At 40.7% G+C, this 16875-nt stretch overlaps 1 protein-coding gene across 1 annotated transcript in view; it reads left to right on the plus strand.

Annotated features, from left to right (window-relative positions):
* Nucleotides 1-16875, plus strand: part of prkcea (protein kinase C, epsilon a) — a 658830-nt gene that overhangs the window by 353866 nt on the left and 288089 nt on the right. The window contains exon 3 of the mRNA XM_063055673.1: nucleotides 8810-8969. Coding sequence (XP_062911743.1) covers nucleotides 8810-8969 — 160 coding nt within the window. The remainder of the gene's footprint in view (nucleotides 1-8809; nucleotides 8970-16875) is intronic.

Genomic DNA, 16875 nt, shown 5'->3' on the forward strand with positions numbered 1-16875 from the left:
TTGGCACCCGCCACCAAGCACTCAAGCGTGAGCAAAGCAACAGTAAAGACAGACTTGCAGTTACCCAAGGACATTATTCACCTGGCAATCGACATACCACAGGCTTTCTCTCTCTCTCTCTCGCTCGCTCTCTCTCTCTCTCTCTCTCTCTCTCTCTCTCTCTCTCTCTCTCGCTCTCTCTCTCTCTCCCTAATAAGGGAGGAAGAGGTGTCTCCATTTTCACAGCAGGTGGTTAAGAGAAGGGAAAAATTATGCCAGTAAGAGATTTTTTTAACAAGGTATATTACGTTTGTAGATTCATCATTTAATATTCCGTTCCTCCCTTTGATTTATCAAATGGGTGTCCTAGTACATTATCCAAAATAACTTGCAAGAATATTAAAATGAAGGCAAAATCGGAATGATTTCTGTGTAACTGATGGAATGAACTGGGAGGAGGTGAATAGGTAGGTCTAGTACTTCTCTACTCACCTTCGTTCCCTTGTCCATTCATCCTTCCCCACTAATCTCCCTCCTGGCACATATCCCTGCCAATATGGCCAAAATGCTACACGCTTCCAGTCACCTCCTCCCTCACCTCCATTCAGAGCCGCAAACAAACCTTACAGGTGAAACAACACTTCAGCTGTAATTCTGTTGGGGTCATCTCTTGTATCCAGTGCTCCCAATGCAGCCTCCTGTACATTGCTGAGACCTATCGGAAATTGGTGACCACCTTGTTGAGCACCCATCCGTCAAAAGTGGAATTTCCTAGTGTCCAGCAGTTTTAATCCCTATCCCCTTTCCTGTTCCGACTTGTCTGTCCAAGGCCTCCTCAAGTGCCATGATGAGACCACTCTCTGAGTGGAGGACGAATATCTCATGTTCCATCGATGGCATGAACGTTGATTTCTCCCTCTGGTAAAAAAAAATTCCCTCCCTCTTAACGCTTCTCACCTGCCTTCATTTTCCCTGGTGCCCCTCCTTCTTTCCTTTCCCCCATGGTCCACTCTCCTCTCCTATCAGATTCCTTCTTCTCCAGCCTTTTACCTTTCCGACCCACCTGGCTTCACCTATCACCTTTTCACTGCCCCTTCTTTCCATTCCCCTACCTTTTTATTCTGGTGTCTTCCCCTTTCCTTTCCAGCCCTAAAGAAGGGTCTCAGTCTGAAACGTCCCTGTCCTTGTAATGCCATGCAGCTGCCATGGAGCAGGTGAGTTGGTAGTGAAATTGAGCTTGGTATCATTCGTGTGTAACTATTTTGAGGTGACAATGTCAAAAAGAAGCAAGTAAATGAGAAATAGAAGTGGGGGGGGGACAACAAAGATAAGTCAGTCAGAAACGAGAGATAATGCTGCTGAAATGGGAAGCTAAACCACTACAGGTGATACAACTGGGTAGATAAAATGGAAGCAATTGCACACAATGGATGGACCATGTCATATCTGCTCACCTTGTGAGGAAATACTTTTTCACATCAACCAGATGCAATCTGTGATGGGATTGCGAACCTGTCTGGAAATGGGGAAGAGGTGCAAGTCTGATTTTGGGGGGTGGTGTAGGGTGGGTTGGGGAAAGAGCATTCAAAAAAAATAAGGGCTGGGAAACTGGAGGGTGGATTTCTGAGTTAAATGTACATTACCTAGAGAGGAATAGGAGATTGGAGATGGTTCAGCTAGTTGTTGGCAAAGCCAGAGAGACTAAATGTTGGTGTCTCAGGAATTTTGTGATGATACCCGATTAATATTCTGCACATGCTGTATCTCTGTGCCCTAGCCTATATTTACCACAAGGAATAGTTTACTGTTGATGTATCTCTATTTCAACAGAAGTTTCTAATAGAAATTTCGAAAGGCATTGTAAATGAAGACCCATGTGTTCTTTGGATGAGAATATTTTTGGGTCAAACTGTGTCAGGTGCTTCTCCTAATTAAACCAAAAAAGTCTGCAGGAAGTTGGTGGCAGCTTTGTGATCCACAAAAGACATCCAGTATATTAGCAAGAGAATGTTTGGTACTTTCCAGGTGACTCCTGACCGTACAACAAGTCATTAGTTTTCAGGAACCAAGTTTTGCTACTTTATCAAGCTGTCATATTTGCCACAAATAATGCTTAATTTATATTTCTTGTTCTCTTAATTTATTCCTTCCCAAATTCCTGGTCTCTTTATCATTCTTCCTTTATTTATAGTCTCTGCTGTTATTACGGATTGAGGTCATTGTCTATGGCACAGTCAGCTGAGAATGTTAACTTGACAAGGCAGTTCAAGCTATGCTGAGCAAAGAATGTTTTTTTATGACTGTACCTGTCATATTGCAGTACAATTGGAGAGAGCACTACTTCCTAAACATTAGGTCAATAAATTATTATTCTGACCACCCTAGGAGAAGTAGGGTGCCTATTTGTGAGACCTCTACTTCATTGTTGAAATGGAGTAAGATTTTGATTTTTAATGGTTTGCTGAAAGCATGGTTCTGCCACTAGTAATTGCAATTAGCCATCTGGCTTCCTTAATAGAAGGGAAACATTGGGTAGATTATATTAATCTACAGATGATATTAAAAATTCCATCTTCTCGGCTCAATAAATTAAGTGTTAAGTACAATACGTTCAGTGATTTCTGGTCACTTGAAAGTGTGCTCCTGTTGAAAATGGGCATACCATACTACAGGTCCTTGTACATATACCCAATGCCCTTTCACATCTAAAAGTAAATTTTTTAAAAAAATAGTAGATTTTAACCAAACTTCACAAGTGGATTCCTCTCATCAGGCACTGGTTTCTTTTTGGAAATGGGTATTTTGGGAACTGCTTCTCAATCAGGTCACCAAATATGAGGTAGGGTATCTTGTGTCAAAAGGCACAAACATTTAAAATTGTATTCACATCACATAAAAAAGAAAGTCAGCAGATGCTAGAAATCCGAGCAACATACACAAAATGTTGGAGGAGGTCAGCATGCCAGGCAGCATCTATGGAAATATTGTACAGTTGATGTTCAGGCCGAAACCCTTTGGCAGGGCTGAAGTAAAAAAGCCGAGGAGTAGATTTGAAAGGTGGGGGGAGGGGAGGGAGAAACGCCAGGTGAGAAAATTGTAAATCTCTTTTGTGATTATTGGGCTGAAGAACTAATGTCTTATTTAACATCTTAATAATATTTCCACTTGGTGCTTCCAAGCTCCATTAGAAACACCTTTCTTATCTTCCCTTTCAACTCTCTTCTTATTATCCCTCAAGTTCATATTGACTGGTAGCAAAGAGCACAGGTGAGTACTGAAATCTGAGAGGCGGTAATAACGTGGTCTAATTTCTCTCTTATCTTTTCCATTAATACTGTTTAGTCCTGTTGTGCTTCCATTGCATTTGATATCCAGACTTCCCACAAACAAATTGATTTATTGGTTTGGAAAATGTCCATGAAATTGTGTATTTGATTACTACTTCAAGGCATATTCATTGCAGTGCTTAATTACTAAGGTTAATGTCTGCCCCTGCTTTGGCGCAGTGATAAAGATTCAAGTGTGCGGCCTTCCTCGGTCAGGATTGACCATGGATGTTTCGGCCTAGCGGTCTGGATACGCCAGTCTGGGCAGTACAATATGGAGGGCAAGTCCTGATGAGGGGTCTCGGCCGGAAACGTCGACTATGCTCTTTTCCATCGATGCTGCCTGGCCTGCTGAGTTCCTTCAGCATTTTGTGCATGTTACTTGGATTTCCAGTATCTGCAGGTTTTCTCTTGTTTCTGTTGCGCATATAGCCAGCTCCCCCTCTCCGTGCATCTGATGAACCCAAAGGAACGGCAGAGACCGTTACAGTTTGGTATCAACAGCATCTCAGGAGTTGCTAGTCAGCATTGAACTCAATGTAGGACTGCCTTAGGGAGTCCAGATCCTGATATGTCCCTTGGGGTTAACACGTGAAGCCTTCCCCATGAGTGGGTATAGCCACAGGCAACAGGGGTTTGAGATCAGAGTTTTCCTTCTCCTAGATGAGCTGGCGACCACGGCTGATGAGCCCCGTCTTCGTGAAGCGACTGGTTTTATGGTGCTTGTAGCCCGTCTTGCTCCTTCTCCTGTCAGTAGAAACAGTTCTGCCATGCTTAGTACCTAAGCCACGCATGAAGGCCAGGAGCTAGACTTGGTTGTCAGAGGTCTTTTGACAAAAGTCGGCAGAGTTAAATTTTAAAAGACCTGAACTATCCATATGAATTCTAGGATATTTCTGTGGCATCATCATTAAATGGTTAATGATGTGGAGTCTTTTTATGCATACATAGCTCTGTGTGATACTGAAATGATACATCTGCCACCCAAAAGGATGTTGCACGAGCTGCAGCTGCATTCAAGTTTTTAAAAAATTGACCCAAGTTTAACTTGAATCAGTTGATAACATAAATTCTGTTATGCTTTTTAAATGTATTTCTACTACTGGGTTGCTTTTAGTTATTTTACTCCTGGACACACATTTACATTTATGACAGTTAATTTTTAACCAATTAGAGGTGCCAGCAGAAAATTGTTTGTGTTTGTTTTTCTTTGAAGAAGCAGTTGAAATGGCAACAGATAGTAACTTGCACAAAATTTTGCCTTCATTCTTGGATATTGTCAGAAATAAATTATAACTCACCACATATCCAAATTCTTGTTCGTTTGTGCAAATTTTATGGCACACATTTATAAAATTCTTCTTACGACATGACTTGAGAGTCATATCTTTTACTTAATTTAAGTTCCTTTCCTTATAAGTGTGTGACTCCTGAGCAGTTTTAACAAAATGTAAACATCCGGTGGTCAAATGTCACCCATTCTACCTGCCAGAGGAGATTTCCACTGTTATCATAGTTGCAGTGTACTTTTCACCCCTGCCCAACGTCAGGCTGGCCCTGGAGGAGCAGAGTAGCATGATCAGCAGTCACGAAACAGCACACCCTGATGATGTCCCATTCAATTTAAACGCCAGTCCAGATAAACTGGAAAGGCATTGTGTGGAGAGTTGGACTGATTTGGCTCACTCTCCCACAATGCTCACTCCTCTCTCCGCGGCACTGAGGATGTGAGTCTGCCCCTGGCCTCTGTGCTCCGTGTCTGCAAACTTTACGACAATTTGTCCCTCTAATATGACGAACAGATACCGAGGCTTTGGGCCTACTTTGGGTTGCTTGGTATTTGGATTTAAGGACTCAGTTTGGTTTGGAATGCTGTTATTGTTTCTTGCTTCTAATGTTTGTGTGATTTGTGTTTTTTTCTCTCTTTCTCTGTGAATTGGGAGTTATTTTTCATATTTTTAAAATTGGGTTCTTTTGGGTTTCTTGCTTTGTGGCTGCCTGTGCACAGACAAATCTCAAGGTTATATAATTTATACATTCCTTGATAATAAATGTACTTTGAATTTTTGAGTAATGTCAACCAGGCCATCTCGAAGAATTCTCTGACCAACTACCACTAACATATTACCTGTGGAACCAGATGAGCCTAACATCTGACCACTGTTAACCATCAAGAATGTTTACTGTGCAATCCCACACTGGCACTTTGGAAAGTCTGATCAGCGGGCTGTAGCTCTACCCCGGCCTACAGGCAGGGACTGGCGGAGGTGCACTCATGGGACTGCTTTGAATTGGTTGACTGGACCACATGCAGGGATTCATCTCTGGATCTGAGTGAACATGTCACAATGGCCACCTTTGTGAATCCCTGCAGCACCTGGTGGTTCTGTGATATCAGCGACAGGCCTTGATGGTGTACTTGGCAGGGCATTGACAACCTGTTCCAACCAACTGGCTGGAGTGTTCAAAGACAAATTCAGTCTCTCACTGCTGCAGCTGGAGGTTCACACCTGCTTCAAAAAAGGGCATCATACAGGTGCCCATGAAGGGCAAGGTGAGTTGCCTCAAAGACTATCGCACTGTGATGAACTGCTTTGAGAGGCTGGACATGGCTCAAATTAACTCCTGTCTAAGCAAGGATCTAGGCCTGCTATTGGTACAATAGGTTTAGAATGGATGCAATTTCACTGGCTCTCCACTTGGTCTTGAATCACCTGGACAACAGTAATACCTAAGTGAGGCAGGTGTTTATTGATTACAGCTCGGTGTTGAACACCATAAACCCATCATTACTAATCAATAAGCTTCAAAACCTTGACCGCTGTATCTCCCTCTGCAACTGGATATTTGACTTCCTCACCAGACCACAGCCAGTACCACCTGGAAATAGGTGCACGTCAGGTATGTGTGCTTAGCTTGATGCTGTACTTTATGTACACTCATGACTGTGTGACTAGGCATAGCTCAAACAGCATCTATATATTCGCCAATGACACACTGTTGTTGCAATTATAAAGAAGGCATGCCAGCAGCTATATTTTATTAGGAATTTGAAGAAAGTTGGTATGTCACCAAAGACATGAGTAAGTTTCTTTATATGTACAGTGGAGAGCATTCTAACAGTCTAATATGAGGAGGCCAATGCACAGGATCAGAAGAAGCTGCAGATAGTTGTAAACTTAGACAGCTCCATCATGGGCAATAGCATCACCAGTACTGAGAGCATCTTCTAAAGGTAATGCTTCAAAAAGTGGCATCCATCATTAAGGACCTCCATCACCCAAAGCGTGCAATCTTCTTATCACGAACGAGGTACAAGAGTCCTTGCTTCTTCCATCATCATCCCGCCAACATTTCTGAACAGTCTATGAACACTAGCTCACTATTTTGCACTAATTTATTTATTTTTACATTTCTTATAGTAATGTTTATACGTATTGTGTTGTACTACTGCTGCAAATCAACAGATTTCATGATATACAGTATGTCAGTGATAATTCTGATTCTGCTTCTTAAAGTTAAGATCACCACATTGGTGCAGTATCTGATTTATTCTAACAGTTAATTTATACCTGAAGTCACGCTGTGTTCTAAGTGGTGTAACAATGATCTAAGCAGAGAGAAGAGCAATTTAAAATTGATATATTTCCATGTTCTACTTCTTTGTTTTGTGGAAAAAGGCTGTTTTGTTGATTTTTGTCAATTTTCATAAATCAAAATATTAGGGAGACAGAATTTGAGGCTGCAGTTTTACAACTAAATTTAAAATTAAGACATTTGCATTTTCTTGTGGATTCTCTACCTGATTGGTTCTTGTACAGAGCAGCACAGCTTCCAGAGACCGTGTAGAATTGTAAGAGAACTGATTAAGTAGAACTACAAGAATCCAAATCTCTAAGAGTAAAGCTCAGAAATGTAGTATCTTCTGAAAATTCTATAAGTAAGGTTTGTTAATTACTAGTGCTTCAAATGTTACAGTGTTTGTACACACTTGAGAGAAATTAGTATCTGATCATCAGCATTAAACATGAACATATCATCCAATAGGTGTTTTTGTCTCGTGTGTTGAATTTTGCTGACATAAAGGGGTCTTAATATGCTGAGATGAAGATACTGGATAACTGATAAGCACATACTGAGTTCTGCACTTTTGCATTTATGAAGTGAACCAAAAAGCTTCAATATGCTAGTAGCAAACATTGTTTCCATACTACTATTTCAATCATGTAACTCTGATAAAAAATCAATTCCTGTAATTTTTTTTCCCATCTGATCATATATTGAATTAAGGGCTATGAGGAAAAGGCAGGTAGGTGGAGATGAGCCCATGGTCAGATCAGCCATGATCTTATTGAATGACAGAGCAGGCTGGACGGGCCGGATGGCCTACTCCTGTTCCTATGTCATATGTACTAATGTTCTTATGACATGTAAATGTATGAGCTGCATTATTTTGTTCTTCGTCTTTGTTGTGATGTTAATTCCATTGAACCTTCCGGAATATTTTGCAGTATGACCTCTTCCATCTTTTAGTGGATGTTCTGAGCAAAATTGGGTAATTGAAATTCTTTGCCAGTATACCTTTAGAATCAATGTTTGCTCAAGTTAGCCTGGTGTTAACTTGCACCCTTTCTTTCTTTGTAGGGGTTGCCTCTCCTATAAGTTCTTATCTTGGAATTTGTATGAGGAACATCAGTATTTGAGGAATCATGAGTACATTGCCACAGTGTGGCACTAGAAAAACAATATCTCAATAGGAAGTTTGCATCAGTGAAGAATATTTTAAACAAATATTTGGCTCAGGAACTTCAGTGTGTTTTGTCATAATTGCAAAGAAATTAAGCATACCCTGAGGTCATGGTCAGATTTGACAATGGTTATGGAATTAGTAAAGGAAAGTGACATTGAGGAGAAATATCCGACACAGTCATATTGTATGAAACAGGATGTGCCAGACTTGAAATGGACTTGCTTCTAATTTATATGTTCAAATATTCCATTAATTTGAAGTGGTTAGGTATCTTACTGGCGGGCACTGATCACAGATGAAAAGCAATGATTCAGCATCTTTGTTGAGCTAACTTGGTGACCATGTAGATTGATGGGGAGGGTGGGGAGGAATGGGAGGGGTATCCATGAACATGCCAGCTCTGGACCACAGTGTTTTATCTATGGCCTCAATAATAAACCATAATATTTTCTCTGGTCCCCATCTGTAACAGCCTCTAGTCAAGCTGGTCAGTATCTGCTGCAATTAAACAATTTCACATTTAGGTTCCTGCCACTGTTATAGCACTCTAAGTACATAAATAAGGAGACTAGTGGCACTTTCTGTGGACACGCTAGTCACTAAAAAGTACCCAAGCCAAAATAGTCTGAATATGGCATATATGTCTCAAGCAAGATTATATGAGAAAAATGTTGCATTGTTGTTAAATCTTTCAGTACTTTATTTCTTGATAATTCATGTTTGTATTCATTAAGTATTTCTTTGGTCTCTGCAGCACCAAAGGAGAATGAAGAACGTGTGTTTAGAGAACGAATGCGACCCAGGAAGAGACAAGGAGCTGTACGGCGGAGGGTCCATCAGGTCAATGGACACAAGTTTATGGCCACCTATCTCAGACAGCCAACATATTGTTCACATTGCCGTGACTTTATTTGGTAAGAGAGTTGTTAAAGTGCAAATACCAACTATGTAAATTTACTACATTTCCATAAGTGCAATTTTTTCCATCAGTGATTTGAACTAATTCTTCTCAATACGGTGAACATTCTTTGAGTGTGATTGTTATTTGAATGAAGACAATACATCTGAAAAATAGAAAGTAACTTGCCAGGAAATTAAGATACTTGCTCTTGAATTAGACCCCTTCATCCCTATTGTGCAATAATGCATGAAGGATGTTTAATACATAAAGTCGGCAGATTGGGCCAATTTATGTGAGAACCAACAGCAATAACAAAATTGGCCAGATCACTTACTGGACTACAAACCCTTGTGCAAAAAAAAAAATTATGACCTTGATTCAAGCAGCCAATGATATCATCATTTAGTTTGTATCTACGTCTGTCTTTTCAGACTATAATATCCTAAATTGTGTTTTTTGGATGTGTGCAATACACCAATTTTATATTCACTCTCAGCTCAACTGTGAGTATATAATACTAGTTTGCAAATTTATTCAAGATTTAAAGGCTGAAATTCACAGCTGGTGTTTTCACTTTTGGATATTCATGGAATGGCACCCTCAATTGTCACACCAATGGTAACTTTATTATTAGACAAGCAATAATGATCATTTTCCATGCAGAGTTGGCCAGGAAACACACCCATGTTCATTGAAGGAAACGTAATTCCTGCAGAGTCTTCAGAAGCACCAGATCCCATCAACATCTCTCTGAAGAACAACAATGCTTTCATAATCAAATGCTTTCAAAGTTAAACATGATAGAGTTATCTGACTTCTGTTTCCGTTGAGGTCAAGATCACCCGATTATCAACTTCATTGCTCAGGATCGGTCAAAGCATATCTACGTCAAGTCTCCCAATTTGCTGTGAGTTCTGAATCTGAGAGGGTACTGAAGTTGGACATCACAGCAACTGCTTAACTCAAGTTCTGCAGTGAAGTAGAACTACCTGGCCACCTCTGTAAAACAGGGCCCACCTCCACACACCTGTGGCATTCATTAGCATTTCTAAGTTGAGTTAGGTGAACTGCAGAGTACTCTTCCTCTTCTCGGCAGTCTGTCTGTTTGCTCTTGCCACCATAATATGTGTTACTGCTATCTTCTTGGTGAGGAGTACCCCTTCAAGGGCTGACACGCTTGCGCAATTAATTGCAGCAAAGTGCCTGCAAATCCATGAGTTTTTTTACCTTTTTAAATAGCTTGGATCCTGCTTTTTCATATAGTAACTTCTGGATGGGAAATGGTTGTTTTTCTTTATATGTTTTTGGTTTACTTCAATTTTTTTTGTAGAAGCAGGTTTGGGATTTGGCACTCTATTGCTTACTTAATGCAGCAAAAATGCCTGAAGTGAAATTTCTAGGCTTCTGTGTACCATATTAAGCATAAAGGATTTTGATTTTGTTCATTGATAAGAGAAATATGCAAAGTTTAATTACATCTTGGCTATAAAACATGTCTGCATATACATAATTTTGTATGTTTTTTAATATAACAACATTTCCAAAGTTAAGCAATCTTTACCAAAGCAAAATATTTATATTCCATACCTAAATTTCCAGTGAATCTGTGCTATTTACAACTAGAAAGCATTATGGCGCACAATCCCATACTCAGACTCAAAACTGCTGCTAATGAAGTGCCTCTGTTTTCTACCAGTTTGCCAGAAATTTGCTCAGAGTGGTCCATGGAACTAAATGTAATGTGTTATCTCGTGAATGCTCCCCTACATCACTCCTATGTAAAATTGGAATAATGTGCATGAAGTGCTTTAAAATAATCACTTTACCTCAGATTACCAGAATCAGGTTTATTTCTGGAGAAGATGGCGGCACGACGGCAGTGCGCGCGGCCTCTCCGGTGATGGATATCTGTTATCTGTCAAGTAGGGGACCGTGTGCAATTCTGATTTGATGGAGACAGACGTGAGTGCACAGCGGAACATCTGGAAAACTCCTGAAATGTCTGCTTTGCTACCACTGCTGCCGTGTGGAAACCGGAATCTCTGGAGCTGAAGGCCTCGAAATCCTCGGCTTTGCGTGTTTCAGCGGCTGGGGAGAGGTCGAAGGCACTCGGCAGAGGATGGCGCTCAGGAGGCTGTATTGGAGAGGCTGCTCGGAAGCTCGGAGCTTTCAGACGGATGGACTCAGGGTCAGCTGTGGTCGGCTGCTTCCAAAGTATCGGCAAGTTGACGGTGCCTGGAGGTTTATGGCAGGGAGTTTCTCCCTTTTGCCGCCACTATCGGGGACTCGGGAGTCGATCGACTCGGGGACTTTGAGACTATTTTTTTTACCTATTTACCAGTACCTATGGACTGGTCTTCATCAAATTATGGTATTGCTTTGCACTGCTGTAACTATATGTTATAATTATGTGGTTTTGTCAGTGTCAGTCTTTGGTCTGTCCTGTTTTCTGTGATATCACGCCGGAGAAACATTGTATCATTTCTTAATGCATGTATGCATTTCTAAATGACAATAAAAGAGGACTGAGTGTTCTCATAATCTAATTATCATTGTCTCAGACTTAACAAATTTCCTGTCAGATAAGACGGTGATAATAAACATGATTCTGATTCTGAAAAAGCCAAAGCCTGACAGCTTATCAGAGTAAGTAAGCAGAAAAAAGTTTAATCACAAATCTTATTGTCAGGTGGCCTAGTATACCTCTTTCCAAACATTTTTTCACTGGAGCATCTGGCAGGAAGAGCAGAGAAAGATTTTGGAAGTAAGAAAAGTTGAAAATTTCCCTGGAAGTAAACCTTCAAATCTACTCAAATAGAGTGAATACCACAGAAATAGGATTAGAGGAAGGAACAATCTCGCCAACTGTCTTACTCCCAGTACTACAAATCAACTGTGCAAAAAGATCTGAGAACTGATAGGGACAGGATTGTGAACACATGAGCCATTCTGTTTTTCCATATTTGGGTAACATGGAGATCAACACACTTCTCGTCCTCCATAGTTAGAAGGTTGAGAATTAAACATTTAAATCTATTAATAGGGAACATAGATGTCAGCATGACTATGACTCCTAACCAAATGCTCAAGGATAATTCTAATGCTCCTCCTGATATACATCGTTGACAGACTTTGGTGAATACTTATGAATCCAGTTTAGTAAGGAAGCCAAGTACCAGAAGAGAGATGCTCTAGACAAGAGTATCTATTCTGATAGTTTATGAGAGATGGTGAGTAGAAGGTCACAATGCTTACAGCTGCACTCAGTCACTAAGAAGGGTCTCAGCCCAAAACGTTGACTATACTTTTTTCCATAGATGCTGCTTGGCCTGCTGAGTTCCTCCAGCAATTTGTGTGTATTCTATGGCTACATCCACACTACGCCAGATAATTTTGAAAGCGAAGCCTTTTCTCTTCGTTTTGACCCACTGTCCACACTAAAACGGCGTTTTCATCCCCCGAAATCAGAGATTTTCAGGAACGGTCTCCAGAGTGTATAAATCTGAAAACGCCTAATATCTGTTGCAGTGTAGACATGGTAAACGGAGCTTTTTAAAACTGCTGTCATGATGTCCCGCAACAGATGGCGGAAGCACGGCATTTCATTGTTTTATTATTATTATTATTATTACTTTATTGTCACCAAACAATTGATACTAGAGCGTACAATCATCACAGCGATATTTGATTCTGCGCTTCGCAGAACCTAACAATTTCAGAACAGACGGCAATGAGACTGAAGCCAGAAGAGTTAGAAATTTACTCACCAAACACTTTGACCCATAGTTTACTGAATAAGTAAGTATGCTCACTTTGCCCTGTTTTCTGTCCTTGCTTGGATGAAGGTAAGGACAGAAAACACCCTCCGCCATCTCCAGTTTAAATTTCAAGCGGAATAGATTAGAGGATCAAGAACCAAGGTGGTTTACCTATTTATGCAAGTACTTCTCTGACAATAGATGTGTAACAGCCTAATGTAATATTGTATGGAAATACAAGATAACACTGATGCAAACATGTTTTATACGTTTAACAAGGTGCTTTATTAATGCAACAGAGTTAGTCAGTTCTTCAATGTTCGTCGTCAGCTGGGTCATACTGTCCGTGAACTCCCTGATGGTTGCCTCCATACACTTCAGTATTTGTTTTTTTCAGTTTTAAGTCCTCCTGTGCGAGAGCCAAGAGCAATTCCTTTTAAGTTTTTCTACTCCATAACTGGACAAATGTGCACCAAGTATACCGTTTCCTCTTGGCTTGTTTTCTGTGTGTCCTGCGCATGCCCAGTAGGAGGAGATTCGCCCAAATATCCGTCTAATGTGGACAGAGATATTTTGAAAAACGCTTAGTGTGGATGCCTGTTGTTTTTACTGGAAACCGGCGTTTTCAAAATTATCCGGCGTAGTGTGGACTTAGCCTATGTGTTTTAGTTTCAAGCATTCATTTGGACAGAATAATAATGAGGAACACATGAGAAGGAGGAGAAAGACTGATTAGGTGTAAAAGCCCTAAGTACTTACTCATGAGTTATAAGGGTGATGATAATGACAATGTTTTATGGCAAGTCAGTTGAACCTAATATGCTAAAAGTAAAGCACATTATAACTTTATAGCTTTCTTGTTGAATATATCATGAAAATTTAAAGAAATTCCTTGTTCTTCATTTAAAGCAGAATTCATAGAAACATATTTGTGGCAATTTTCCTTTTGGAAAAGAGTGGGAAAGATGGTTGGAAAGGTGATTCATGGAAAGTAGGAGGTGAAGGGTTAAGGGATCTGAGGGAGAGGATTTGGGAATGAGGAAATTCAAGGGTGGGTAGGGTCTAAGGCAGAGGAGGGGGCCAGTGGGCAAGGGTGTACTTAGTGTTTTGCATCATTCTTCATGCTGGAAGACAGTAGAAGTATGGTGGAGCTTTCAATTGTCAGGAGTCATGAAGAGTGTGAAGTTACCATAACTAGAGAGAAGCTTCTTGGGAAACTGAAAGGTCTGAAGGTAGTTAAGTTACCAGAACCAGATGGTGTACACCTCAGAGTTCTGAAAGAGGTGGCTGAAGAGATTGTGCTAGCATTAGTAATGATCTTTCAAGAATCACTAGATTCTGGAATGGTTCCAGAGGGCTGGAAAATTGCACATGGCATTCCACTCTTCAAGAAGGAGGAGAGGAAACTATAGGCCAGTTAGTCTAACCTAAGTGGTTGGGAAGATGTTGGAGTCAATTATTAAGGATGAGGTCTCAGGGTATTTGGAGGCACATGATAAAATAGGCCGTCCTCAGCATGGTTTGCTCAGGGGAAAATCTTGCCTGAGAAATTCAGTCATGGTTAAAGCAGAGTCTGATTGGCAGGAGGCAAAGAGTGGGAATAAAGGGAGCCTTTTCTGGTTGGCTGCCAGTGATTAGTGGTGTTCCACGGGGGTCTATGTAGGGACCTCTTCTTTTTACATTATATGTCAATGATTTGGATGATGAAATTGATGGTTTTGTTGCAAAGTTTGCAGAAGATATGAAGATAGGTGGAAGGGCAGGTAGTTTTGAACAACTAAAGAGCTATGGAAGGACTTAGACAGATTAGAAGAATGGGCAAAGAAATAGCAGATGTAATACAGTGTTGGGAAGTGTATGGTCATGCACTTTGTTAGAAGAAATGAAAGGGTTGACTGTTTTCTAAATGGAGAGAAAATACAAAAATTGAGGTGCAAAGGGACTTGGGAGTCCTTGTGCAGGATTCCCTAAATGTTAATTTGCAGGTTAAGTCCATGCAAATGCAGTGTTATTATTCATTTCAAGAGAACTAGAATATAAAAGCAAGGATATAATTTTGAAACTTCATAAAACACTGGTGAGGCCTCACTTGGAGTATTGTGAACAGGTTTGGGCCCCTTATCTTAAAAAGGATGTGCTGAAACTGGAGAGGGTTCAAAGGAGGTTCACGAAAAATGATTCCAGGATTGAATAGCTTGTCATGTAAGGAGCATCTGATGGGTCTGGGCCTGTTTTCACTAGAGTTCAGAAGAATGACCAGTGACCTGATGTAAACCTATTGAACGGTGAAAGACCATGATAGAGTGGACGTGGAGAGGATGTTTCCTATGGTGGGGGAGCCTAAGAACAAAGGACACAAACTTAGAATGGGGGGTCCTTTTAGAATGGAGATGAGGAGGAATTTCTTTAGCGAGAGAGTGGTGAATCTATGGAATTCTTTGCCTTAGGCAGCTGTGGAGGCCAAGTCTTTATGTATATTTAAGGCAGAAGTTGATAGATACTTGATTGATCAGGGCATGTAGGGATATCAGGAGAAGACAGCAGATTGGAGCTGAGAGGAAAATTGGAACAGCCATGATGAAATGGCAGAGCAGACTCAATGGACCAAATGGCCTAATTCTGCTCCTATATCTTATGCTCTTATAATCTTTCTTTTAGGAAATGTAGAAGAGGCTTGACCCAAAAAGACAGAACAGTAATCTACAATTTTTATAATAAATTGCAAAATAATAAGCCATAAGGGCTTCAAAAGAAGAGAGAACACCACAGGCAAAAAAGTAACTGAAGGATGGGAACAACTGGCTGAGGCTGGCTGGTTCGATGAGGGAACAAGAGCTGTGGCTGCGAGCTGGGTTTAAATAGGCTGCAGGTGACAATTTGGAAATGAGTGGCTGGTGGTTTCTGTTGGCTGGGTGGAGACTGGAAAGTGCCTGGCTCTTCATGCCTGATACTTCAGAAATAAAGTTAATGTAACCTCAAAGAAACTAAACTTTTTTCTTCCAAACCAGAAACTTCTTTTATCAGTTACCTATAACCATTAAAGGGCCAGCTGGTGGCGTAGTGGGATCAGCGCTTGGACTGTGGGACGGAGGTTCCAAGTTCAAACCCAGCTGGCTTCCCTGCATGCTTTCTATCTGTGTGGGGTTAAGAGCTGGTGATCTCTTTGAAAAAAAAAATACTCACCTGGCAGAAGGCAATGGCAAACCACTGCTGTAACTTGCCTAGTACGCGATTTCCCACTACATCAGAGCGATGTGCGAGGAAGTCGTCCGCCACCCAAAAAAATTCTGGATGCGGCCTTCATTATTATTATAACCATGAAAAGACAGCAGTCATTGTATCTGTAGAAGTCTGAGAAAGCTATTGGTCCTGTATCTTTGTTAGCTCATAAAAACAAGAGAAATCAAAACCTTACCATCTCATGAGAGAATAATTTGTCCTAAATCAAAAAACAATTTAAAACATCCTGATAGAACTTCTCATTGTGAACATCATTTAAGACTGAAATCAGACATACCAGATCTGCTAAACTCAGTAATATGATTATGGATGACCTTTTTAAATGGAAATTAAAAGATCATTAATTTGATACTTTATATATCAGATTGTAATATCTACACATATCTTGCTTTTGGGGAAATTGCCTCGTGGAAAACTCAGTTCATGGATGGTTCTTAGGATTGGAACTCTTATGTAACCGAGGGACTGTTTGTATATGCTCCAATGTAGGGATTCAACTCCAGATGTCAACAGTTCCTGTCCTCCCATAGATGCTGCTTGACCTACTGAGTTACTTCAGAAGATTGTTTGTGGCCCCAGATTCCAGCATCTGCAGTCTTTTTTGTCTCCACTGCCTGTATATGATTGTGCGGGAGAGCTTGGTTTTCATTCAACTTCAACCCTCTCTCCATTGCATAATATCTTTTCCCCGTAAAGCCTTTATGTAGCCATTGGGCAACAGACATCCCACATGTTAAGAAAACATCCTCCAGTCTTCACTTTAGGACCTGGAGTTTCAAGACCCACATGGAGAAGCCCAGCAAGGGCAGAACTGGCCATCAGTCTGCTTTCATAGCCCTGCTCTGAGGTTGACATTGTTGCCCTCAGTGAGGTATGGTGGACAGGAGAAGGCCAGAGGAAAGAAAAGGAAAGCAGGCGGTT

Source organism: Mobula hypostoma, chromosome 8, assembly GCF_963921235.1.
Source record: "Mobula hypostoma chromosome 8, sMobHyp1.1, whole genome shotgun sequence".
Lineage (NCBI taxonomy): Eukaryota > Metazoa > Chordata > Chondrichthyes > Myliobatiformes > Myliobatidae > Mobula > Mobula hypostoma.